The 27,354-nt window shown below is 31.1% G+C and overlaps 6 protein-coding genes across 6 annotated transcripts; 1 reads left to right on the top strand and 5 right to left on the bottom strand.

Annotated features, from left to right (window-relative positions):
* Positions 1-329: 329 nt before the first annotated feature.
* Positions 330-3,316, bottom strand: HELRODRAFT_151554 (hypothetical protein; the record flags this gene model as incomplete). The annotated part of the gene is made up of 5 exons (XM_009032199.1): positions 330-411; positions 920-1,022; positions 1,453-1,575; positions 2,333-2,401; positions 3,265-3,316. Coding segments are annotated over 5 exons (429 nt in total), but the record flags the coding sequence as incomplete, so codon positions are not given.
* Positions 3,317-8,381: 5,065 nt separating this feature from the next.
* HELRODRAFT_165672 (hypothetical protein) lies at positions 8,382-11,245 on the bottom strand (the record flags this gene model as incomplete). The annotated part of the gene is made up of 5 exons (XM_009032198.1): positions 8,382-8,465; positions 8,635-8,744; positions 9,322-9,383; positions 9,531-9,654; positions 9,841-11,245. 5 exons carry the CDS (start codon positions 11,243-11,245, stop codon positions 8,382-8,384), a joined length of 1,785 nt encoding a protein of 594 aa, XP_009030446.1.
* Positions 11,246-12,593: 1,348 nt separating this feature from the next.
* HELRODRAFT_70216 (hypothetical protein) lies at positions 12,594-14,161 on the top strand (the record flags this gene model as incomplete). The annotated part of the gene is made up of 5 exons (XM_009031855.1): positions 12,594-12,740; positions 12,849-12,944; positions 13,150-13,278; positions 13,752-13,920; positions 14,067-14,161. The coding sequence occupies 5 exons, from the start codon at positions 12,594-12,596 to the stop codon at positions 14,159-14,161; spliced, it is 636 nt and encodes a 211-aa protein (XP_009030103.1).
* On the bottom strand, positions 14,151-20,582 carry HELRODRAFT_189742 (hypothetical protein). Its single transcript, XM_009032197.1, has 14 exons — positions 20,466-20,582; positions 19,738-19,852; positions 19,485-19,600; positions 19,282-19,338; positions 19,031-19,074; positions 18,743-18,815; positions 18,372-18,485; positions 17,960-18,088; positions 17,600-17,781; positions 17,297-17,438; positions 17,062-17,109; positions 16,676-16,720; positions 16,360-16,484; positions 14,151-16,060 (listed from the first exon to the last, which is right to left on the bottom strand). The coding sequence occupies exons 2-14, from the start codon at positions 19,766-19,768 to the stop codon at positions 16,021-16,023; spliced, it is 1,146 nt and encodes a 381-aa protein (XP_009030445.1). The 5' UTR covers positions 19,769-19,852; positions 20,466-20,582; the 3' UTR covers positions 14,151-16,020.
* A 509-nt stretch (positions 20,583-21,091) lies between these two features.
* Positions 21,092-21,849, bottom strand: HELRODRAFT_70304 (hypothetical protein; the record flags this gene model as incomplete). The annotated part of the gene is made up of 2 exons (XM_009031863.1): positions 21,092-21,238; positions 21,583-21,849. The coding sequence occupies 2 exons, from the start codon at positions 21,847-21,849 to the stop codon at positions 21,092-21,094; spliced, it is 414 nt and encodes a 137-aa protein (XP_009030111.1).
* Positions 21,850-23,793: 1,944 nt separating this feature from the next.
* On the bottom strand, positions 23,794-24,921 carry HELRODRAFT_189741 (hypothetical protein). Its single transcript, XM_009032196.1, has one exon. It carries the CDS (start codon positions 24,793-24,795, stop codon positions 24,190-24,192), a length of 606 nt encoding a protein of 201 aa, XP_009030444.1. The 5' UTR covers positions 24,796-24,921; the 3' UTR covers positions 23,794-24,189.
* Positions 24,922-27,354: the final 2,433 nt, after the last annotated feature.

Raw genomic sequence — 27,354 nt, 5'->3', positions numbered from 1 at the left:
ATTTATTCAATCTTTTACTAGTTCATCATTTAATCAGTTAATCAACCGTTTATTTATACATCAATCAAATCAATCAATCAATAGTTAAATCATTCATTAAATCAATCAATTAATCCTTAAATCAATCAATAAATCGATCGATCAATCGATCGATCGATTAATGAATCGACCAATCTTTAAATCAAACCCTAAATCAATCAATCAACCATATTCTTAAACGAACAACCAGAATTGACCATGGTCAGTAACTTCAAGACGACATTTCTTTGTTTCGTGGTCTCGTCAGTCTCCCTGAGAAGTAAATCAGCTGATGGAATCTCGAAGCTTACTGGCTGACGAAATAGGTTGGGCCCAAATATCGTTGCCAGGTTTCCTAACGTCATGCTGTTACACTCTTTCTGGTTGGCCACCCTGGTTTGTTGAAGAAAAAAATTGCGTTTGATTTTGATGGATGGATGAATGTTGTCAAGATAAATTGAAAAGTTACATTTTGAAATGAAAAATAAATCAATTGAATTTAAATATATACGTGAAACTATAAAACCACTTATCATTTACAATGATATAAAGTCATTTCAAATTGATTAGGCAAGCACATGTCTGCAAGAAATTTGAATTCATTTTGATTTAAAGTTTGTGGCTAAATAAATTAAACAAGATTGGACCAATCAAAATTTAAAAATCATTTTAAAAGGGGCGCTAAAAACAATAACTTCTTCCTGCATATTTTGTGTTATTAATTTTCGATCATTACTGACCATTGGCAACATTTAAGAAAAATTTTTCAATTCAAACTTTCAAATCTTATTATCTGATGATAACTTTGAATATTGAGTAAAATAAAACCCTAAATAATATAATAATTAATTCTTAGAAATTGAAATATAGAAATTTGTGACTGGCGTTAAGAGCGACCTACCTGTTCAGGTGGTTAAGGAGGAATGTTAAGGTCTTCAAGTTACAGATTGGCAGTCTGCCAACTTCTCTGATTAGATGTTCTGATTGCTCATCAGGTTCCATGTCTAAACCTAGTTCGTTCGTATGTTTGTTCGTTCGTATGTTTGTTCGTTCGTATGTTTGTTTGTTTGTATGTATGTTTGGTCGTATGTATGTTTGTTTGGTCGTATGTATGTTTGGTCGTATGTATGTTTGTTTGGTCGTATGTATGTATGTTTGTTTGCTTGTTGTTTATTAATTATTTATTGATTCTTTGTTTCAATTATTTGTTTTTGTTCATTCGTTTATGTACTGAACTGTTTGAGAAATTTCTTTTATTTTTTTAAATTTTGAATAATCACATATGTTAAGTCAAACCACACGTTTATTCATTTCTACGTTCATTCATTCATTCATTAATTCAACCATTCTTTCTTACGTTCATTCATTCATTTATTAATCCATTAATTCATCCATTCATTTATTCACACAACAATCAAACCAATTAATGACAACAAGACCGACTGTTAATGAATGTATGATATCTTGAAATCGGGATGAGTGAATCTGGGAGCTCTCTGAAGAAGAGTTTGATGACGCCCGTGATTATGTGAACCGATGATGTGGCCAGCTGACCCACTGCTGATTTGCAGTCTGGTGGGGGGGTGTGGTGATATTTTTTTTTATTATTCTTTAAAAATCAGGATCTGACAGACGCAGAAACTGTAACAACATGCAAGGCAGTAGTACAAAATTAAACAAATAAGTGAGTAAATAAATACAAAAAGTGAGAAAGAAAAATTTTAAAACTTGAAAAATGAAATAAGTTAGAATAAAATAAATAATAATAAAATAAATAAAAGAAAAAAAATCATGGTGATCATGGTGTTAAAGCTACATTGTAAAGATGGTGATGTTAATGATGTTGAATTTGCGTTGTGAAAATGATGATGTCTATAGTGATATATATAGTTCTGTTGTGATAATGTTTATAATGATTAAGTTCTGCTGTGAATGTGATGATGAAGATGACGAAGATGACAATGGCTTTAATTTATGGGTGTTTATAAGAGACGTCTATGGAATTCATGGTGTTGAGGATCAGAGGATAAGCTAATCCATTCATTACTAGCTATAAAATTTTAAAAATATTATCGAAAATTGCAGAATACTTCATAAATTTTGTATGAGAAAACAAAAACTAAGCACAGGAAGCTTTAAAGATTTGAAATAATTTCCCGTCTTTCTAAAAATTTTGAGCAATAAAGATTAGGTTAGTGCTAAAATAAACAATGATCATGATATTTAGATAATAAATGATAATGATAGAAAAATGATAAAAAGTGAACAACGATTAAATATTTATTTAATCATCGCTGTGATTAAAAAAATAAACCTTCATCAAACATTATCTTCAGCTTGTTGATAGCTGCATACACTCCAGATACTCTGTACAAGCCCAGGTCTTTTAGGCCTTGACACGATAATTACAATTGAAATTATAATTGGATAATTAGTTTAATGGTTAGTTGTGAATAATAATCAATTAATTGATAATTTCATAATTAATTAATTACTTCCAGGGTTGTTTGTTAAAAATACTTAAACACTGTACCGTCAATAACGATACCAATACCGATTTCAAAATACGTTGTCGATACCAATATCATTTTTTTTAAATATTGTCGACAATAGCATTAGCAGCATTCATTATGTAGAATTTGTTGAGAGCCAGCAGGTAAGAAAGAAAGCTGTCTAGTCTAGTATGCGTATTTTTCACACTGTGCAACAGGAAACCAACCGAAATGTCATCCACGCTAAAGTTGATGTGGGCGTAACATGAGAATAAATCAATGGGATGGGATAAGTTTTAAAAACAAAAAACGCCGAAACTTAATTTTGAATCCGAAATTTTACCAATAACAAAACGCGTTAAACTTTGAAAACCATGTATAATATATATATATATATATATATATATATATATATATACATATATATATTTATATATATATTCTAGACTATTCTAGACTATTCTATTAGTTTATTACCAACATATATATATATATATATATATATATATATATATCCATTGACCCTTGAAAGTTTCGGTATCTAGTATCGATTTTTACTGTATAAAAAGTATCGGCAATGTCATGTTTAATATTCGGCATCATAAATATCGGCAATACCGAAGTCAATGACTGAGAAAGTATCGCCGCCTTTGCGCCTATGCTTAGAACCGGGCCTGATTGTATTTATTGTATTGGATTGTATTGTATACCTTGCATTGTATTTATTGTAATGTATTTTATTGTATATTAAAACAACAGATACCTCGTTTCTCGAGTTCCTCGATACAAGATGATATTAATATGGGCACTTGCATGTTCTCCCGACTGAATGTGTTGAAGATTTTTGTAAACTTTTTCAATTTGATGTAAATAATAATAATTAGTCGCTTAATTTAGAACAGAAAGTATTCGAACAAAGTCATCGTGAAACAACAGCGCGAGACACGGCATTTCTACAGACTGAGCTTACTCAAATTCATCACCAGTTTGAAAAGTTTCACTCAATCTAAACAGATTATTTTCAACTGTGATAGTAGTGATATTATTTTTCGTTACGTTACACAACTCGCACATTTTTGTATGTGATAGTCAGACTTTGAATTTGAAGCCGGACGTAGTGGCATAGAAAGCGGCGCCTTTAACCACTACACCACAAAATTTTCAGTCATGGCGATGGTAAAACCAACAATACCATTACTAACCTAGTGATTTCGAGCAATGGAAGGCCAAAGTAAAGTTTACTCATTTTCTGTAGGAGAGGGTTTGATTTCGTGGTGATTGTATGTCTGTTGTCCTTGTCGCTTGGCATAAAGGTCATTGAAACTAATAATCTGACCTTGAATTGAGATTATTAAATGAGATGGTGATGATGAGGGTGATGATGAATAAGATGATGATTATGATGACGATGATGGTAATGATGAATAAGATGATGATTATGATGACGATGATGGTGATGATGAGGGTGATGATGAATAAGATGATGATTATGATGACGATGATGATGATGACAATGATGGTGATGATGAATAAGATAATGATGACGGTGATGATGATGGTGATGATGATGAATAAGATGATGATTATGATGACGATGATGATGACGACAGTGATGATAATGAAAAATGATCATGTGTTAACGATTATGATGACTTTGAAAGTTGAAAATTTAGAAAAATACAGTTGCGATTTTATCGATTTGAAAAGTCTTGTTGATAATTTCGGTGATAGAGATGATTGCAATAGTGAGGATGATGATAGTAGAACCAAAAACACTAGCGATGATGATGATGATGATGATGATGGTAATGAAAATGATAATGAAATACAGATGATAGAGATAATAATTTCAACATCAATGATGATGACGAATGCTGATGATAAAAATAATGATGTTGATTATATTGGTGATGACAACGACACGATATACAGACTTCTTTCGTTATATGTAGCTCGTATATCGAAGCCAACTTCAGTGTCGACTCGCTTAACTGCATGTGTGTGTGTGTTTGTGAGTGTGTGTGTGCGTGCGTGTGTGATTTTGATGTTGTTGGTATCTGTTGTTATTTTGTTGTTGTGTTATTTTGTTGCAATGTTGTGCCGTCGTTGTGTTGCTATTATATGTGTCCACAATGTTGCAAGCTTGTGTTCTATCTATCTAGATAGATGTGGATGGATAGCTTTGCTTATATTGGAAATGTGGTTGTGCGTGTGTGTGTGTGCGTGCGTGTGTGCGTGTGTGTTGTTGTTGTCGTGTGTAGTCAGAATTTTGCTGTAACAACTTTTTATACATTTTCACATTAGAGCAAAACTTATTTATGCCATTAAAACAATACAAGCATCATCAATAGTCTGGTCTAGTAGTAATGATAGATGTCGCGATAATCAATTTTTTTCAATAAGAAGAAAATTTGGATGAATAATGAAATAACTCTAACGAGTTTTTTGCCATTAATATATCATTGTTGCTAAATTTAGCAATGCAAAATTAGGTAATTATTATTAGCGATACCACACATCGGATAAAAGTTGTGACCTTCAAATTTGACGTTCCAATCAACGTGTCAAAGTCGAGGTCATTTTTGAGGTAGCATGATATTCTCAGAGTACTCGTGCCCTCTAGTTCGATCTCGAACCCCTGACATTTGAAATTTCGTGGTGGGTTTGTTGGTTGATTAGTTAAGTTCACCGGCCGGTAGTGACGGTTAGTGAGTAGGTGGGTTTATTATTTGTTCACCACAATAATCGTGACGAGTTTAGAATGCGATTTCAAGTTTAAATATTTTATAAGTAACTTTTGATTTATTAATTATCAAACTAATCAACCGATTGTCTAATTAATCTCTCCATCAACTGAATAATTAATCAATCAATCTCACTTTCAAGCCGAATATTTATTAACCTATCAATCAATCAATTAATACATAAATAAATAAAGGAAAAAACAAACAATCAATTAATTGTCTCATCAGATTATCAACCAATTAAAGAAGCAAACCAATCAATTAAGTAACTTATCAATCATTCAACCGATCGATAAACTTAGACATTAGTATTAGTAATTATTCAACCAGTTAGTTAATTGTGATTAATTGATTAATTGACGTATTAATCAACTAAGCAATTAACTAACATATCAATCAAATATTTAATTATCTTATCAATCAAGCAGATAAAAAACTATTTAAATGATCAACCAACCAACCAGTCAACCAACCAACCAACTCACTTCATCCCATTCATAAGACGAGCCTTGACAAGGACTAGTGTTGGCTTGGTGGTAGAAGCGTCCGTAGCTATCGACAAATATGGAGCAAAATGCTGACCAGAGAGCAAGGCAAATTTATTTTAATATTTATAATTTAATTTTAATTTAATTAATTTATAAATTAATTATATTTATAATATAATTTATATTTATAAGTCAATTTATATTTATAATCTAACGTTTTTATTCTTATCCACATATCCAATTTAAAATTATGTTTAGCTAAATATTTGAAGGGTTATTCAATGACCGTTTGAATGTATTCTTACTATATTTCAAACTTCGTTAGAACAAATATCATTATTTACGACATATAATCAAAATAATTTATGCAGGAAAATTTCATTCAACATGTAAATGATAATCAGGGTGCGTCATTCGTGAGTTAAAAATAGAACATAATGACGCAATCACACCCTAGTCAAAATTTTTGGTTAAGTGCTATAGCTAAATTCTTATATGTTTAATACTCTGGGGGGGGGAACCTTTGGTGATATGGTTACGAAGTCAGTTGGAGTTGGAGGTTTTGTTGGAGTCGCTTAAAGGGTTATTGAAAACTTGAAAAACAATTTATCGGAAAAAATATTTTAATAACATAGAAGCGGTTTAGTTTTATTAAAACCTAGAAAACCTGGTTTGCTGGCCAGATGATCTGATAGCTTAAGCTTGTTGATTGTTATCTTCAGAGTGCCATTGATGTGATTTATGTCTGATTGTTAACAAATAACATTTACTTGTTTCATATTTTCAAGATTATTATTATTGTTAATATAATTATTATTATTTATTGAGAATATAACAATAATAATTATTATTATAATTTTAGTTATTATTATTATTTACCTTCGTTTTCAATGTTAGCCGAAGTGACCATCTGGTGCTTATAAAAAATAAATTACATTGAAGCGATTTATCTACATTACTAATGTTAGTAGTTGTAGTTGTACTAGTAGTTGTAGTAATTAAAAGTAGTAGTAGTCGTCGTTGACATAGTAGTAGTAGTAGTAGTAGTAGTAGTAGTAGTATAGTAGAAGTAGTAGTAGAAGTAGTAGTAATAGCAGTATTACTAATAATTTTATATATAATAATATTAGTATCAGGGTTATTAACAACAATACTTAAAAATTGTATCGCCAATACAACACAATACCGGCTTTACAATCTGCGCCGATACCAGTACGGATACCGATGCTAGTTTTTAAAAGTATTTGTCGGCAGGGTTACTTCCAATATTAAAGTTTATAAAACTGTGCTATACAAAAGTGGTTATTTCATTTTTTTATTTTTTATTTATTACTTTTATTTTATCTATAAACAACGCATTCGGCGGTTAATGTACGAATTGATTGCATAACTATAAACTGTTTGAATCATCAAGTTTGAAGCCAGCTGAAATGGATGTTTATGCCCAAGTGAAAAGCAGTTTTTTTTAACTATTGAAAGGAACAACGTGTCAGAACAGTAGGGACAAAACAAATCTTTAAAAACAAACAAGCGAAAGACGGCAAAAATCTAATTTTAAATCCCCAATTTAACGGAAACATTGAAACTTTAAATGAAATGATCATTAATAATAAAAAAAATGTATCCAGCTTTATTGGTATCGAATATCGATATTTTTTTCTCAAAATTATCATTTATATCAAGTATATCCGGTATCAAATATATAGCAGATATCGAAGCGAATACTGAAAAAGTATAGTCGATTGCGATACTTTGATATTAACAACCCTGCCTGGTATTAGTGTCGTTATACTAACTTTAAACTGATTGATAAGAGATGTTACTTGGTTTAAATTAATTTTGTTGGCTGGTTTTTCTGAAAAGAAAAGAAAATAAAAATTTGTTATAAATGACTTCTCTTCTTTTGAAATCCTCAGAGCGTACAAAAGTACGGGTGAATTAACGCATTATACAACTTTGCCTATGATGAGTTGAGATTTGTATTATTATATTATACAATTCTAACATTAAGCCATCCTGAATACATTTTTCCATAATCATCATTCACATCACCATCATTAAATCATAATCACAATGTCATTATCACATCATATCATCATCATTATATACTCACCACTTCATTTTCATCAGCATCTTCATCATCCCATCATCTTCATCACCAACGTCTTCATCACATCATCATCACATCATCATCTTCCTCATCAAATCATCATTTTTATCCTCGTCATCAAATCATCTTCATCGCCATCATCATCTTCATCATCATATCATCATTTTCATCATCACATCATCATCATACTGTTAGATGAATTCTTCTTGATAGCAACAATCCAGCTCTCTCTCTCCATCTCAGTCGATAGTAGTAGCAGATGGAATTTTTTAGATCCGCCATTGAAGACTTTCAGACGCAAGTATGGAGATTTCAAAAATCTTTTTGCCTCCTAATAAATTAAAATCGCATTTATTCCAAATGTTTTTATTCAATATTTTTCTATTTCAAATAATTTTTTAATTTTTAATTATTCAATTTGTTAATTCACTAGGCCTATATTTTAAATTATGAAACTTAGATTAAGGCTTGAAAATTTAAAAATTCTTAAAAAAATTTATAGAAGCTTGATCAATTTTTATTTCAATATTTAAAATCTTCCAAAATGTATTCCAACCATTTCGTTTAACTTCTTTTTATTCGCCTCTGATGACTTTTTTATTTTTGGGTTATCCTGCAGAGGAACGAAAATTTCAAATTAAAACAAATATAGTTAAATATAATAAATATACCTCATAATAAATAAAAATATATATAGAACAGTTTAATAAAATAGCCTTCGAGAACAAAACTTTTAGTTTTTTTTAGACAAAACATTTAGCTACAATCGCAACGCTCCTAACCGCTGCCGTCATCTTCATCCTTCCATCACATTTGATCGCCTCCAAACAATCTTTATATTCTTTATTCAACTTTTTCATTGAAGTTTTGTGCTCGAGAAGATTTTTTTCGTCTGTTTTGTTTGATGAGTGAGCGTTTGATTGAAATTTCAGACTGAATTTGCCTATCGTTTTTTTCCCTTACGTACTTAGTAAAATCTGTAAACAAGAAATTTCTCACGGCAAATAAATATTTACTTTGAGGGGTAATATGATGTCGCAAACACTTTCTGGGGGTTAATGTTGAAGTTCAAGTGCTATAGTTCAATTCCTTAACTAAAACCCAATGTATCTACTGTTATTACTACAACTTATGTTTATACTTTTTCACTTTTTAGAGAAACCAAATTCCCGTTTGGTAGCAACATTCTTAACATGCTGAATAGATAGAGGAATGCATGTCTCCGTTTTCCTGACCAGGTTCAAATGCTGTCTGTTCAAAGCAAAAAGACTGAAAACTATCGAGCACCTTTTTTGCATGAGTGTGTCTGCGCGTACGTGAAAATAAATGTGTATATGTAGCTCAGGTGCAGCGTGTGGCGTGAATTTGCAGTACTTTCAAAGCAGAAAGTTTAACTGCAACCATATGGATAAAAAAAGATGATGTAAGCTGCTCCGCGATTGCTCGAAGTGTATAAAGAAAAAAAAAACCTTCTTCCGTTGAGAACTCGACCTTGATGGCATCCAACGTGATGAACCATCTCACCAGGAATCTACGTTTAAATTCATTTTATTACTTATTTTTATGTAGCCATTATTAAGTTACTTTTCTAAAAAGACGTGAGAGAAATTTTATACTTTAATTGTCTTTCCCTGATCAAGTCTAAATTAATTTAAAAGAAAAAAATTTGAGTTCTTACTTATTATTCCTTTTTTGCTTCGCACAGACGATGACGTCATCGAAGAGGAGGAGATTTCTTAATTTGCGTCTTTGGTTCTCTACCAACTCCACAACCAAATTTTGTTTTAAAAGTTGTCTCTGACCTGAAAATTGAAATTAATTTGCGTCTGAAATAACTTTCTTCACAGTTTCTACGATACTCAACAACGAAAGAATAAAGCTAAAACATACTTGGTAGGGAAAAACAAAATATCAAATAAACCGAATGAAGATTATAATATTGAACTGATGTATACCATGAGGTTTGTTGTTTTCTCTGCTGGTCTCACTGGCGTCTTCTTCAGTAACGCGCGAATATTGTTCGACATTTTCATACCACCACCTTCTCCTCGTCTGACAGTTGTACAGTCTGACTGCCTCGACGTCTACCTCGTTGTCGTCCTCGTCGTCTTTGTCGTCGTAACTGCTGACGCTGCTCAACAAAGATGTCTGGTCGCCGTTGCTCAACTGATTGCTGAGGTTCCGTGTTTTTTCGGGAATTACGGGTTTCACGGTATCATTAAAGTCATCGTAACTTATTTCGCTGATGCTGTTGTTGTTTATGTCCATTTCAATTGAGTCAAAGTTGCAAGCACTGGAGTCAAAAAACTTACTTAGTGACATTAGCGGTGGAATGCGATTTGGAAATTTTTTTTCGGGAATGACTGGTTGCGCCAGATCGTACTTATAGTATATCTCGTCGCCCTCATCATCGATCTTGTCGTTCTTTTCTGGACAAATGACCATCGACTTGATGTTGTTGCTATCATTTAGCGCGCTTTTCTTCAAAGATAAACTTGAATACGTGTTTATGTTTCTTTTGCAACTGTTGTTGATGTAGCTGTTACCCTCGTAGCAGATGTGATCACTGTCGCTGTAAGGAAAGCTAGCGTAGCAATCATCTTCTTCGGCCGTTCTGTTTACGTCAGACACGAACGGATTGGTTGGACCAAGCACCTGTGTCTCAAGTTCTGACCGTACATGTATTTCATCGTACAAAACATCTTCTTCAGGTGTTGGTTTGTTGTTGGTATTGTTGATGTTTTTACTCAAGTTATACATGTCTACAGCCATTGGATCATCGTACTCATAGCCGTCTTCAATATGAAGTGCAGTTTGAGTGATTTCTGCTTTCTCATCATTACTGATGTTTATTGAGCTGGATGAATTGGACTTCGGACTATCGCTACTGTTGTCGATGTGATTGTTGTTGTTTTGTTGTTTTACCATTGGTTTTGGAAAGGTAGCGGGCCCTTTAATGGCAGTTTTAATTGTGGCTGCTGTTGTTACCGCGAGTAAATTGTTATTTGATTCTGTTGTTGTTGTTGTTGTTGTTGTTGAGATTGCAGTTATCGTATTGCCAGTTAGAGGCTTAAAAGCCGCAGTTAGAGTTTTGGTGGGCGTGGTTGTCAAAGAATTTGAAGTTGTCGATACTGGCAATAAGGATAGTTTTGTAAATACAGGATGGTGTAATCTGATTTGATTATTATTGGTTTTTGCCAATGTTTGTTTTGGAGGGGGCACGGGTTTTTTAACCAGCATCCCAAATAGCCCCATTCCAGATTTTAAAGGACCGAGGCTGCTGGCATCAACGTCTTTGTTATCCATCGGTGAACATTCCGCAATATTTCCCGTTACGTTTGGTGAATTTTTTTGGTTGGAATCAATACACTGTCTGTCCATGAGTGCCGACATCTGTAAGTAAGATTTTTAGGGGTAAAAATCTAAGCGAAATGAAGCACTTACTTGCCTCCGTACTTTAGATTCACATTTGGTATTTTTGCAGGTAATTTACTTCTTGTTTCAGATTATTATGAGCCTCTAAGACCAGTTTTTCAATTTAACATACATACGGACAAACGTGTAAGCATGTAAATTTATATATTTATAAATTATATATATATATATATATATATATATATATAATATTATAAATATATGTGTGCGTGCGTGTGTGTGTGTATGTAAGATTAGAATGACAAATTTACATGTATAACTTCCTTAACATAACACGATTCAGAGAGCAATAGCCAGACAATGCATTCTTCTGCCCACAGTATTATTCGATGGGTTGTGCACAATGAAATGATAAAATAATGCTTATAAAAAAAACTACTCATCAATTATATATAATAATTATAATTAATTTATTTTATGAACACTTAATTAACTAATATTAGTAAAAGTCTGTACATGTATTTAATAGTTTTATTCATTACATGAGCATATATTATGTGTGTGTTGTATATTAAGCACCAGGTATGTAAATTACTTTTTGAATCAATGTATATATAGCAAATATTATGAAATTTAACGCATTTTATTTTCATAATAATTACAAATACATATTGTCAATTAGTTCATCTAATTGAAACAATTCTCAGTGTGAAACAGTTTATGATTTCATTCTTTACTTCCTAATCCTAAAAACATCATTTTAGGAGATTGGTACCATTTAGAACCTGTCAAACGTTTTTTATTCCTTCTCGTTATACCCGTCTAAGTTCAAGCGTTTGTTTTAGCTCCCAAATCACGATATATTTTTTTATAAAGCAATTTAACCGTTTTGCTATTTTTTAACTACAATTTAATTTATTCTACATTATAATTATAGTTTTCTTTTTTATAACTTTCAATTTGATCATAATATTGCGAGTAACATCGGCGAAGTTGTGGTTACGCTTTTTTTAGAAAGAAAAATCTTTTTTTAATATCTAATTTAATTTTAAAATTTTAATTCTAATTCAAATCATATAAATATTAATATAGTTATATATAATAATTAATTTAAAAGAAATAAAGTAATCAGTTCATACTTTCATAGGACACCGAATTCTCTTTAATTAATAACTGTCATTGATTTGGAGGCAGTAGGTAGGTAGTTTGAAAATATTTGACAACATTCAACAAGATAATGTTGTTATGGCTTCCAATTGAGAATTGACTGTCTACTAATCTAAATTAGTAAATGGCTTTTGAACCGAATGCGAATCACATTGGAAAATTGTCGAACGATCCAGGCAACCAGATCAACAAACCCATAATGCATAACAACAGTAGCAACAACAACAACAATAACATTAACATAAAACAGGGAAGAACCTTTAACATCCTCATTGGCTGCACAGGCAGTGTTGCCTCTCTCAAAATTCCAAAACTTGTTGAGGAACTGCTTGCAAGCAAATACAAAGTTTGTTTAATTTTTGTTTTTTTTTGTTTATTTCAATGAAATTTAACTATTGGTATATCAAACATTACACATAAAGAGAAAAAAAACATAAAATAAAAAACTTATCAGGTTTGTGTAAAGATTGTGACCACAAAGCATGCACAGCACTTCTTTGATAAGAACGTCCTCCCTGTTGAAATATTCTGCGATGAAGATGAGTGGACAGTCAGTAGATGATTCTCCAACTTTTATTGTTGTTCATTGTGTCCATCTGTATTTATCTGTACATTTGGTAATTCATTATATCCATCTCCATTCCAAAGTATATTTCTGTTTATACTTGAAGATAACTTTTTCTGTACCATTTTATTTTTCTAAACATTTTTTTCCACCTGTCTAAAAGCATTGAAACAATTGCATGACCCTACAGACATGGAAGAGTGTGGAGGACCCAATCTTGCACATTGAGTTACGAAGATGGGCTGACATCCTGGTTATAGCTCCTCTTGATGCCAACACACTGGGCAAGATTGCATGTGGTCTCTGTGACAATCTGCTGGTAGGTGCATGATTGAATCTGAGTGTAATAATCAGGATTGGTCATTTTGATGCATTGTACGATTGAATTCAAGTATTTTTTGTATGATTGAATTCAAGCAATTTCTTCTTTCTGTGTACTCTTCCAAAGTAGAATGACCAGCATATGTAGTTTTAATGAGGTGCCTGCAATGAATTAGCACCTTAGGTTGTTTCGCTTGTAATTATTTCACTACGTATTCCATAAATTAAAATGGCCATATTGTACAGGTTGTTAGGAATTTAGTTAGAAATTTAAGCAAATCCATCATTATCTTATTCCATTTTTGAAGGTGAATAATAATTTCATACATAAATGTTGTGATAAATTTATGTTGTCACTTGATCAACTGATATTCACAACATCAATATGACCGATACATGTTCTTGACACTAATATAACTAACGAATATTCAGAGTATCAGTGTGACTAATAAATATTAATGACATTGACAGACGTGCATAGTGAGGGCCTGGCAGCCTGACAAGCCCCTATTGTTTGCCCCTGCCATGAACACAATGATGTGGAACCATCCAATCACAGCCAACCAGGTGCAGGCACTCAAAAGTTTTGGGTACAAGGAGATACCATGCATTGAGAAGGTTCTTGCTTGTAGAGACAAAGGTATCAAATTATAATTTTTTTTGATTTTATTTTTGTTCATTTGTTTAATGCTGCCATGTTTTATAGACATTCAATATGCAAAGTTGAATAAACTCAATTTTTGATACCGCTGACGGAGAATAATTTGCAAAAATGTAACAAAAAAGGTCTTGGAGCAATGGCAGAGACGGCAACGATCGTGAAGAAAGTTGAGGAGCACTTAGAGAAAATGTCATCCAATCATTATTATTACTTCTACTGAATTGTTGAATGCCTCAGGGGAAACAACACTTCACTGTTAACAACAACAAAGACGTTTTCATTACCATTTATTATTTTACTACATTCACATACGTGTACTGTCAGCATTATATTTAGAAATATAAATTTTAATACTTTTCAGTAAAATCAAATAAACATGAACAATATGTAGAAATATACATACATGGCTATTATATTTACACATACACACACAAAGGAATAGTAATACTAATACTAAATAGTATTAGCTGCATATACAAGAATTATCTTCCAATCCAGCAAACCTTTTTCGGCGTCATAGCTATGTCATTTAAGTGCAAAATTTGTAATGGTTTCTTTCAACAATTTCTTCATAGACGTTACGAGTGTTGCAATTGTTCAAGCTTTGGGAAATTTGGTCTACCGTCATTAAATTTTATTAATAGTAGTTTAGTTAGTTATGTCAACATTGACGACTGTACATTAGTCGGTTTGGAATACAATTGTGTGTATACATGCTAACTTTTCGATTTATATTTGTTGTTAAAATCATGCATACAGCCCTTATATGTTTGTTGTAAGCAGTGCTTAATTTTATATAGACTACTGAAAATACATTTGTTTATATGAATCTAACTGCGTGCGACTGTAAGTGTGTGTGTGTGTGTTAATTGCATTGAAAAATTATGTCTCAGAAGCTTATTTTTGTTTGATAGATTTTTGTTTGTTGGGTATTTTATTATTCTTTCATTGACCAGTCGATCATTTTAACGAGGTCAAAAAATAAATCGGAACCGTCAAACAATCCATCACCTATCTCATTGGCGTCATCGTCTTGTCACCGCAACCAATTGATATCATTATCTTAGTAATTTCTTTACATTATTTTACAATGGTAATATTATTTGACAGTTATGAAGGTAGGTGGATGATACGTAAGGTGCGTGTTTGTTTGGTTGCTACCTGGTTTCGTTATCAGTGTATGTTATATGTGTTTACTCAACATATAATATATTAAGATATATGTATATAATGTTGGATCATGGTCTTACATGTTATTACATCGTTTAACTTTTGAAAAAAATATCATTTATACTAGAAATCTTGCGTCGCTTAGCTTTTGCAGCATCATACGCAGTCGGACCTCCTTATAACGAACTTCTATATAACGGAAATCAAAATATAACGAAATTTTTTATGTCCCTTGGCATTTCGCATATAAAACTCTTTCCGCAGAACGAAAATAATTTCTCTATAAGGAAGAAAATTTATAAAAGTTAAAAGAAATATTTAAAAATTAAAAAAAAAATTGTTGAACATAGTAAGCTGTAAGTTTCATTTCTACAATACTATTTCACCTATTAAGCTTTTTGCTATATACATATCATGTTAGTATACATAGTACGCATAATTTTGTTTTTTTTTAAATGTTTGCAACTATACTATACTATATTTCCTATCATAAGAATAAATGATTTAGAGATTGTATTTATAACTATATAGTATATAAGTGCTTTTTAAGAAGTATAGAATTTTTTACTAAAATTATATATAACGAAATTTCTATAAAACGAATTTATATGCTGAAATCATCAATTTCGCCGTACGGAGGTCCGACTGTATTTATTATACCATAAATGTTAATCATGTTTGTACATGTACATACACACATACATACATACACACATACACATACTCATGTAATGATAGATAGAAGGTTGTGCGGATCTAAAAAAAAAAAGAAGATTAACGAGATGGTTTAACGAACGGTGGTAGATTTATGTATGTATGTATGATGATGATGGATTGAGAATTAGTTTTGATGTTTCGTTTTGACGTCTCGTCCCGTGATGTAGGAGGCGGTTCCTGCCGTCAGTTCAATTACGCTGTTTTCCCTCCGTTGTTGGCGTATTTCTTCACCCTTGGGAGGAAAAAATTCCAAAAAATTTTCCGTTATTTATTTCTTTCATAGTAGTTACGCATATCTATAACTGGAATGATATTAAAGTGTAAAGCAAAAACTAGCATACATAATTGAAATCAGGAGTGTCGAATATTTTTGACAAGATTTTTGGTGATGTGGATGAATTGTGCTTATAAATTAAAGCACTGTTTTTGGTTGAGATGTCTTCAAGTAACGAAATTTCAAAATTAAAGATAAATTAATTAGCTAATTAACTAATTAATGAAAATATTAAAGAACAATTAACCGTAACTCACATCATCTGTAGTAAATATTGTGCATACATTATCTGCTCCGGAGTGCCTACAATGGTGATGATGCGGTCGTCAGAGTCTACACTGGCCTCATCCATCTTGATTCTCGTTCCAGACTCCTGTTGCACCTGAATACGTTACATTAGTTTTTTTTAATCAATTAATTTATAATATCATCACCATCAATTTAATGATGAGTAAATTATATTTTAATGATAATTATAATTAGTTTTCTATAATTATGCCGTTAATTATTGTGTCAATTTTATTTATATGGTCAATTTTATTTCTATCTGAGATCAGGGTAAATGATTTATACCTGCTTGATACGACTGCCTCCCTTCCCTAGAATGGCGCCAGCTAACTGTAAAACAAGTAGAAGTATAAATGCTTTCATCGTGGCTGTAATCATATACAATACAGACACGCGGACACCCACACATACACACACACACACACATACATACATACACACACACAGGCATACACACACGCGCGCGCACATACATACATATACGTCATGCGTTGTATTGTTTATTTACTATGTTTGTAGTAGTTACACATAACCATTTAAGATCATTAAAATTCAAATAACTAGAAAGGTATTAGACAATGCCACGACGACGATGATAATGATGGAGAAGAAGATGATGGGTGAGATGACGACGACTCTGATGGTGATTAAAGTGATGTTGTTGAACTTACAGATTTCGGTATGCTGACTTGTGATACATCTCTTGGAAAGTGTGGTGGCTGGAAAAAAATTTTTCCTCACTTAATTTAATTTTAATAATTTAATTTAATTTAAAAAAAATTGAATAATTGAATTTTTTAAATAAGAAATTATATAAAATGCAAATGCAAAACACCTATAGATGAAAAAAGTATAGAAATACTTTTTGTAAAATAAAGTTGCTATTGAAAATTTAAATTAAAGTACTTGATTGTCGTCAGATGTTTGCTGCTTGTTGTTGTAAGGTTGCTGTTGCTGGTGTTGTTGATGTTGTTGGGATTGATGTTGTTGTGGTTGTTGGTCTTTTGCATGCCTGTCATCCGACTGATTCTTTCTGACTGAACCTCTGCTAAAGAATTCAAAAATATAGAATCCAAAAAATCATCAAGAAAAAATATAACTAAATATGAGTAAAATTAATAAAAGTTTATTTCATAAACAATAATTATTAATTAATTAATTAATTAATTAATTAAAAGAAAACAATATCCAAAAATTTAAACAAATAACCTCTGTGAACTGGCAGCAGTATTAGCATGTGGGCTATCCTTCTCCCCCTTTTCCTCCCTATCTCTCATCTTACCCTTACCCATGCCTCCACCTCTCTCTTCTTCGTATCCTCCATACTTGCTGGCCAGGGAGATGTCGTAGTAGTCAGGGTTGTATGGCATTTGTGGGCCTTTTGGAAACGACTGTGGATATTATTTTATGTTGGCATTTGTGTAATACGGTATCATGTTTTTGCTTTTTTTAAACACCATTGAAAAAAGCAATAAATATTTATATATAATATTGATAATGAATAAATTGATAAATAACTAATATTAAATACTAATTAATCTACAGGTAATTTAATAAATGAATGCCAACCCCGGATATGAGTTTGTAGATTGCCTCTACGCATGAACTGATCTGATGTGCTGAGCCGTTGATTTGGATGATGCGATCGGACGAGTTTGGGCATACAACGACGTGTATCCTCACCTGAGCTCCTGTATCCTGCAAAGTTTGATATACCAATCAACATGATATAATATAATTTGATAAAGATAATTTATGATATAATATAATTTAGTAATATAGTTTTTTTTGTTAAGCAGATAGGTGGGGTATTATTATTGACTTTGAAAAATTGTGAAAAATAATTTTACATCGGTTCTACAGTTTTAGAAATAATTATAAATAATATTAATAATAACAACAACAACAACGAAACAGGAATGATATACATACAAGCCATCCATCAATGATGAACAGAGTGAAACAGAAATGAGAAACATACATCTCTAAGTTGTTTGATGATGGTGCCACCTTTCCCGATGATGCGACCGGCGTGGCTCTGATGAATGAGTAGACGCAGTTCATGGTGGTCCTCTGTGTTGCTTTTGTCCAGTTGCTAAATGTGCACGAGTGTGTGTGTGTGTTTTATATACACTCGGAATCTAAAAACATATTAATTCCCTATAGATGCAAAGGAGTGATAACTAAAATCACTCTATACTGTGGACAAAAGTTTTTTATGCAAACAAACATTTAGTGATATTTTAAAAGGTTGAAGCATTGACTGCTGAACACACGAATACAATGCATACACAATAAATGAATGGTGAATAGCGAAGAGATCCAAAGGACAAAACAGAACCCATGACACACCTTAGTTAAGGTTGGCAATATGTCTTCCAGGGCATCACAAATGTTTCCAATCTCAGAGGTCATCACAACAAGCCTGATCATGATAAATAATATCTTAAAATAAAATCAAATAATGAAATATTGAAACGAAAAACACTTTATTCAAAAAAAACGATTTTGTCTAGATATTGAAAAAATTATGATTAATAATTATCATTTGTGTTCAAATTATAATGATGCTTTAATGTTGTTTAACATGGAACCAAAAAATTCGAAAATAGAAAAAAAAATCATCCAAAATATTTTTACCTTTCTGGACCCCTGGAATCTGGAAGAGAAATTCCTGATTTGTACTAGAAAATTTAAAAAATTCAATCTTTCAGAAGAAATGAATGAAATGTAACAAGCAAATGAACAAATAAGAATATAAATAAATGTATATAATCAATTTTGTGTTATAACTTTTTTAAAAGAAGGCTATGAATATAAATAAATCATATAAAAAGTATATATAGTGTATGGAGGAATAAGATGAACATAGAATAGCACCAACAACAGACCGTAGATCTTAATCTTCTGATGTTATCTCCACCTTTTCCAATCACCGATCCACTAATCTGATGAGGAAATGATTTAAATTAATTTAATTAATTTAGAAATTAACCAAATATAATTAATAAAGCAATTATTAAACAGAATATTAATGGAAAATTCAAACAATATTTAATAAAATGAATCTACTGAAGAGAAAAATTCAACGAACCCAACTAGGGATGAGAATTCTGACTTCGGTCTTCTCGTTAGCCCTGTCGTACCTCGACTTCTTTCTCAGTGAATCGTCTCCATCATCGTATAATTCAGGGGCTCGCTTGCTAACCTCTTTTTTGTTTAAACAGATTAAAAAATTAAAATCTTAATTACTGAAAATAAAAATTTAAAAAAAATTGAAGCTAACTTAATCTACATCTTAACATAGCAAAATAATTTAACTGTTTAAAAAATGTGTTTGAACAAACCTCCATCAGCACTCCTTGGGGAATCAGACATCTGTACGCTGTATGTATTATATGAGATGGTGGGTATGTCTACTTACTAGCACTAAAATCAGATGGTGAATATCTACCCACTAACCTAATAAAGATAAAATAACCTTTTTTTAAGCAAAGAATACAATTGAAAAATATCATTTAAATAAAATTAACAAGCTAACTAACTCAATGCATTTTTAAAATAATTATTTATTAATAAAATATTTATATATTATATTATATAAATAATTATATATAATATAATTGTAACTGCTAACTTTACAAAACTTGCTTAGGGCAGTCATAAATAAAGAAATGATTGAATATTCAATATCATTTAGTGATTGCATTACGACTGTGCATACCCATACAACACAAATGATCAATTACACTTTTTATAGGAAAATTCATTAATAAAGTTAAAGTGTTTTGTTTTGTTTGTGTATGATCTATTCTTCATGGTAAATGCCAAATGGCAATGCTTTACTTACGTTTACTTACATAATAAACTTTTTTATATATATACTTTATACTACATAGTATTGTTATCATTTGATTTTTTGATGGAAACAAAATTTTTTAAAATTGTTCTAATTAAAAATATTGCACCTAAAGTCCTAAATATGAGAGACTAAAAAATTAAATTAATTAAATTAACAGTCAATGAGTGTAAGTAAAAATACTAAATATAAAAATAGTACGCAAAAAAAACTGACAAAAAATTATGCCGGGAAAAAACCTGCTGGGACCAGCAAACGACGGAAACTAACAAAAAAGTTGTTTTCAAACATTCAACGGATAGAAATATTTTTTTTAAATGCCGAACACAACATAAACAGTCGATAAAACAAAGCATCATAGAAAAGCGATTATGCCTGGTATTTTATAAGCCACGATGCATAGATAAATGTAACGTACAAATCATATACCATATATATATATATATATATATATATATATTTATATATACACATAGATGGGATTTGCCATATCCCTTATATATATCTATGATCATGTATTTAAAATTATAAGGCATAATATTCACGATTTTTTTACTAAGTAATTGGACACGCTGGCAAACTTTGCAATTACCAATTTCAATTTGTTGCAATTTTTATTCCGTTTTTTACTCCAGCTTTAATGTTACAGACTCAACAGATTCGACGCCAAAGTTCGAGAAGTTAAAAACACACACACCATTATCCAAACTCCGAACCAGCAACCGATAAACTGATTACTTTTAAATCAAATTTAAAGAATTCGTCACAACACAAATCAATTTTCATTTGTATAACTTCCTCAAGGCTTAAAAACTCTACAGGACAAAAAACGTAAAAAATGTTCACATATCATGAACATCCTTCAAGGCCAACTCAGGTTTGTCATAACCCATTTCTTCAGGAGTCAGAACTCCTAAGTCTTTCAAAGTTGGTCCAATCTCCTTCAGCAAGTAAGGCCATATCTTTCCAACATTTGGTCCGCATTTGTCCTGTAGAAACATTAAAAAAAATATATATATATTTATTAATTTATTTAAAATTGCTTACTATGAATCTTGGAATGATGAGGTAAATGATAGGATAATAGACAAGCTGTTTGCATGCAATATTCACCAAAAGAGGTAATTTTTCATACCAGATTATTTATAGCAAATTTAAATTATTTATGTATACAAGAATTTACAGGATATGCACAATTTCAATTTTGATATCTCACTAATCCCTGAATTCAAAGGTGATTTTTGCAGGGTCTGTCATATTTAAACTATACATAAATTTGCATAATTTTTATTACTTGTGAACATTTTTTTAAGTGTGAGAGTTGAAAATATACCTTTACTGCTTCAAGATATCTGACAGCCAGAGCATAATCATTGACTCGTCTGCAAGCTTTCAAAATTGCAACAATGATTTTAGGCTCGGGAACCAAATCATATCCATGAAGGTCGTTGATACCCTTCCTAATCTCCCATCCATCAATTTTAGAATTATTGAAAAATCTTTCATACCTGTTATCAAATTCAGCTTCAGATTCCTGGTGGCCGTGAGCACATCGGACGGCTGTTACAACTAAAGAATTTAATTTTTCTAAGTTATCCATTTGATCAGGACTTTGTTCCATAAAATTAATTCAAATAATAATTTAATTAATGTTAATCCTCTAACTATTTTAGTAAGCCATCAAAATTTGAAAAAATATAAAGGTTGATAATGATAAAGAAACTAATTTTAAATAAGAAAAAGGTAAAATCCAAAAACTAAAACAGACAATTTCTCTTGCCAAAGAGTCAAGACAAAACTCTAGAGAGTTGTCAGTTGTAAAATAAATTTTTAAATTTAAAAACTATCAAATTGTCATTATTAGTCAGATTTTTAAAATAAGTGTGTGAACAATGAACATCAACAAATGAACAAGAAAACAACAAAGATAGAACAGATGGAAGAACTAGTTGTCACATCCTGACAAATGAGTAAAATGACCAGATCTCGACATGACATAATAATACCATATATATAATAATTATATTATAATTATAATATAATCATACTGGATAACTGACATACTCATACAACACACACACAAACATTTTTTTTAAAATTCACACAACTCAACTAAATAACTTATCACAAAAAAATTGGAAACTTACGAGCTGGACGAAAAGCTGCATTTTTCAAGAGCGATAAATTCAAAAATTTTCTCAGCGCCATGCCAACCAAATAGAAATTATGCTAGTTCTTCACTAAATCTAAACTGTTTTTTCTGGAGGTCAGTGCGTAAAAATCCACTTTTAAGCAGAATTTCCGCAATTATTATTAATAAGTAAGACTGGTATTTGAACCAAAAACAATAGACTTAAACTGTAACTGTAGATGTAACTTATATTTCATTAGTAAGTTTTGATAAATATTTATATTTTCTTCATTTGTTTTGACTAAAATTAGATACTATGCAAAACCCATATATTTAGAATTAAATACAAACCAATATTGAAAAACATTTTATATCCATGAAAAACATACAAAACCAAACAAGCTATTTATTTCAACTCAATTTTATCAATTCAATTTTATTCAGAAAAACCATGGAGACATAGAAGCTCAAACGAGCTTGTACAGCCACCCAAATCAAATAAAACCAAATTTATTCAGATCATAATAAACATTTCGGTAAGAGATATTTTAGTCTAAGGATTATTCCTTGATTTTTAGATACTTTGTTTGATATACTAATTGTGTGCTCTTAGATTGCTTGAGATTGAACAACTAGAAAGATTAATTTGTCCAATGGACCTACCCAATTGTTATTGTAGAAAATAAAGAACGTTAGTAAATTGATGACAATTTTAGGACTAAAAAGAATCGGATAAGTTTTTGATAAATTAATTTGCAATTTATTGTTTATTTGTAAACAACAGTTTATTTGTATATATAGTATGTGTATATAATATATATGGTGATGATAACACATCTAAACACACATTTACATATACATTTGCAATATACATGTAAGCCTATGTATGTGTGTTTATGGACGTGTAGGGCATTGATTGAACTAACTTTCTTTATTCAATTCCACTGAAGTAATTTGGAGAAGCTGATGCTTGCTTGGCTCTATCAACGTGGACTCCAGAGAGACTCAGCTATTGTCATTAAATACACATACATACTCACACACGTACATACATGCAAACAGACGAAAAAACCAAATTTTTTTATTCTGAAAACTTTTGAAAATTAAAAATTTAATTTTGCGGGCGGTTGTTTAAAAACGCACTTGAATCCGTGACAAACCGCACAGACAAAATCAGCAAACCGCAAAATCCGCGTAGTTTTGAGAGTTTGAAACCACATTCCGGATATCCCCTTGGGACTCTATTTATTACCAAGGTATGCATCAAGCATTTACGTTGTGCAGTGTCACATAAATATGTCTTAAAAAACTCCGCCATAGGAATTGCTCAATGAAATATTGTATTTGAGTGGGATATTGCATTGACTTAAGTTCATAATTTTTAATAAAGTGATACACAAAATATACAACCAATATATAATAGAAGGATTTTATTATCAAAAGGTTTTATAAAAAATATTGAAATCCTAAGCAAGGCACAATATGAACGTATGCAAAATTTGAAACCAACTTTAAGATATATATGACAATTAGGAATAAAAATAATTCAATAAAATTTTTTGACATACAATCACTTTGAAACATAAATATATAATTGAGAACCTGATATGAAAAATGACAGGAATGGTATACTGTTTGTAAATAAAAAATACATTAATATTAATAGGATATTTTGAAAAAAAAGAAATTGGACCGAAGTTATATATACATTAATGAAATACAGAAAATATGAATGATAAACGTTGAATATTATTTAAATAAGCACAACTGAAAAATGTTTCATTCATTGAAAACATTTGACATAAAAATCTAAGTTTTATCTTTTCTAGTAAAAGACCTTAACGAAAATTCTTTTTTTAAGTTAACTACTTTTTTATTTTTGGGCTTATTTTGATCATCACTGTCAGTGTCCAAGAAGACATGATCATTTTTATCAGAAGCACATTGTTGAAAATTTTTATTAAAATCTGACTTCCTCATACCACTGGGTGATATGGACCTCAGAAATTTCTTGAATGAGACAGAAGACAATATGCCAAACTTTTGCTTGTTAGTGTTTGATGAACACATTAAGGCAACAAGTTTGTCATTTTTGGCAGCATCGAAATCGTAATTGGTAATCTGATCATAGGTCAATTTCATTTCGTGAACATACACACAGTTGACCTCCTCTTTACAACTGTCATTCATTGGCCTGTTCTCGTATTTTTTGGCAACATAGTACTCACTGGCTTGGCTGAAACTTTTATTCATCGGTGGGGTATCTAAAGCGTCCGACAAAACTGATGGCGAATCCGTCATGGACGAGAAAGATATCTGAGTTGCATGGCCGCCACCGGTAGGTATCTTCATCGTCGTTGAGGAGTCATCGGTGGAAGAATGATTCTCAACAAACGTTTTCTTAAACATTTTCATTTTAGAATTAGTTGTTTGAAGGCAATAGAAAATGTTGTAAATAAATTCAAACAAAATTTCTAGCTCATTTTACAATCTCTAGACGACAAAACAGCACGGCAAGTAACGAAAAATGAACTTAATCTTAGTTTTTTTTTTTTAATTCAGATGCATGACTAAAGACACATAACTAAAATAAATATAATGGCCTTCGCTCACTTTTAACGGTCGAACAAGGAGCTTCCGGAAGATTTGGAGGGTGATTTATTATCGTTCGAGTCAAGAGTCGGGCTATTTGACATGCTTGGATTATTGGCTTACGAAATTGCAGGGATTTTAACGAGCAAGCTATATAAAATATTTACTTGACTTAATATGCTTAAAACATTGTAGTAATTGGCTTTAATTTTATTAAATAAAATTATGATTTTATTAAATAAAATTACGTATTAAATTATTGTTGTTAATTTGAATATAAAAATTATACTTTTGGTCCTGTGAAATCCGGTGGCTTTTTACTGAAGCCGAAGGTTGGCTTAGTAGGATTGAACTAAAGTCACCCTTTTTTACACTATTCGATCATGTTAAAAATTTGTTTGCTCATGAAATAAACGACCTAAATAGATCAAAATTGTTATTTGAACAACTATCTTCATTATATTCAATGAATATTTTACATTCCGCTGGTGCTCATAGAAATTATGGTTGCTGAAATCATACGTTGGCTTACTGCAGTGGCTTACTGGGTCTCATACAACAGTGTCATGGCAGTTTTCTTTACATAAAATGCTTTAAATAAGTCAATATATTCATTTCACAATTATTTTTGTCAATATAAATAAAGAAATTGCTTTTGTCTGGTAAAATACAGTGGCCAAGTAAAGCCGTATTTGGCTTAATCGGATTTTTTTCATATATAAAATACTATGAGATCAATCAATCAACCAATCAATCAACCAACCATTCATTCAATCAACTAGTCAACTAACCAATCAATGAACCATATTTGAAAAATATTTGCAAGGCTTGTTCAAACTCGAACAAACACTTAACTGTACAGATCTACAAACAATTTCGATATTTTAGTAAAGAAAGAAAAACACAATAGTTGCTTTTATTAAATCAAGAAATATCCAAAAATTATATAACCAAATTAAAAAAACTTGAAACCAGTCAACATTTAATAAATAATCAAATAAATAAATAGACATTATTAAAAAGATTGTTCAAAAAGGTAAAATTTAAGGCGACGACGAGAATAAAATGTAGTTTGTTTTATTGGTGTGGGGCTGTGAAGCGAAAACAAACACATCACAAAAAACTAGTAAAAAGTCGCAAGAATAGTAGTCAGTCACCTACCTACAATTAAATTACTCTCAGGGCCCTAGCTTACTTATAATCATTAACTCAACTCACCTACCTACAAATATGTTTTTCTACGTTTTTGGAATTTTACATGTTTTAGGTATTTTATTTTACATATTTCAGTGTTTTTATTTTACTTGAAACTTTTTAACTAATGTTAAGCCCTAGCCTACCTACGATTGTTCAACTCATCTCAATCCCTAACTTACCTATGAATAAAATTAAGTCCGGTAAAGAAAATAGAAAGTTGAAGAGAAACATAACAACGACACCGATTGAATGGATGTTGTGTATGTGTGTGTTGTATTGATGTATGTGCGTAAATGTGCGCGCGTTTACTCTCCAGAAACTTCTTATTGTCATCTTCGAATTGTCATCAGAACGATCATCATGAGACTACCATCTGAAACGTGCTGACGCCCACCACAACCCACCTCTCATCATTCTGTAGACAAATTTTTTTATCAGCCTAGTAATGAATGAATGTTAGAATCTTAAAAGAAAAAAATTATAAAATGAAAATAATGGCAAATAAATAATATTTTAAAATAATAAAGAGAGTAAAATGTAAAAAAAATTTACTTTCATCCATTCGACAAAGGCAAAATGTTGAATGCCTGAGTGAGTCAAGAGTCAATGAATTAATTAACGATTCAATGATTAAAAAAATAAATTAATGGAAAAATGATTTGAAAGATTGAATGATAAAATGAATGAATGAACGAATGAATGAATGAATGAATCAATCAATCAATCAATCAATCAATGAGAAAAATTAAAAGACGAAACTACTAAACCTTAGTTCAAAAATCGTCGTTACAGTACTTCATTGCACCGACCACCATCATCTGGTCGGCACACATGATTTCATCCGAACTTCTGATTGTCAGTCGAACAGCCAACGCGCTGATTCTTCCTACACCACCATCATCATACGTAAATCATCATGAGACAACCATCTGAAACGTGCTGACTCCCACCACTGCCCACCTCTCATCATCCTGTAGACAAATTTTTTTATTAGCGTAGTAGTAAATGAATGTTAGAATCTTAGGAGCAAAAAATTATAAAATGGAAACAATGGCAAATAAAGTGATTATAATGTAAAAAAATTACGTGATTAAAATCGTAAAAAAACTTACCGTCGTCCATTCGATAAAGGCAGAATGTTGAATGCGGTTCGGTTCCTACGTTGTCCTCCAAAACTGGTGCCAT

This window comes from Helobdella robusta, assembly GCF_000326865.2.
Source record: "Helobdella robusta unplaced genomic scaffold HELROscaffold_8, whole genome shotgun sequence".
NCBI classification, from domain to species: Eukaryota; Metazoa; Annelida; class Clitellata; order Rhynchobdellida; family Glossiphoniidae; genus Helobdella; species Helobdella robusta.
Note: the sequence above shows the minus strand (reverse complement) of the source record. Positions and strands in the feature narration are given on the sequence as shown.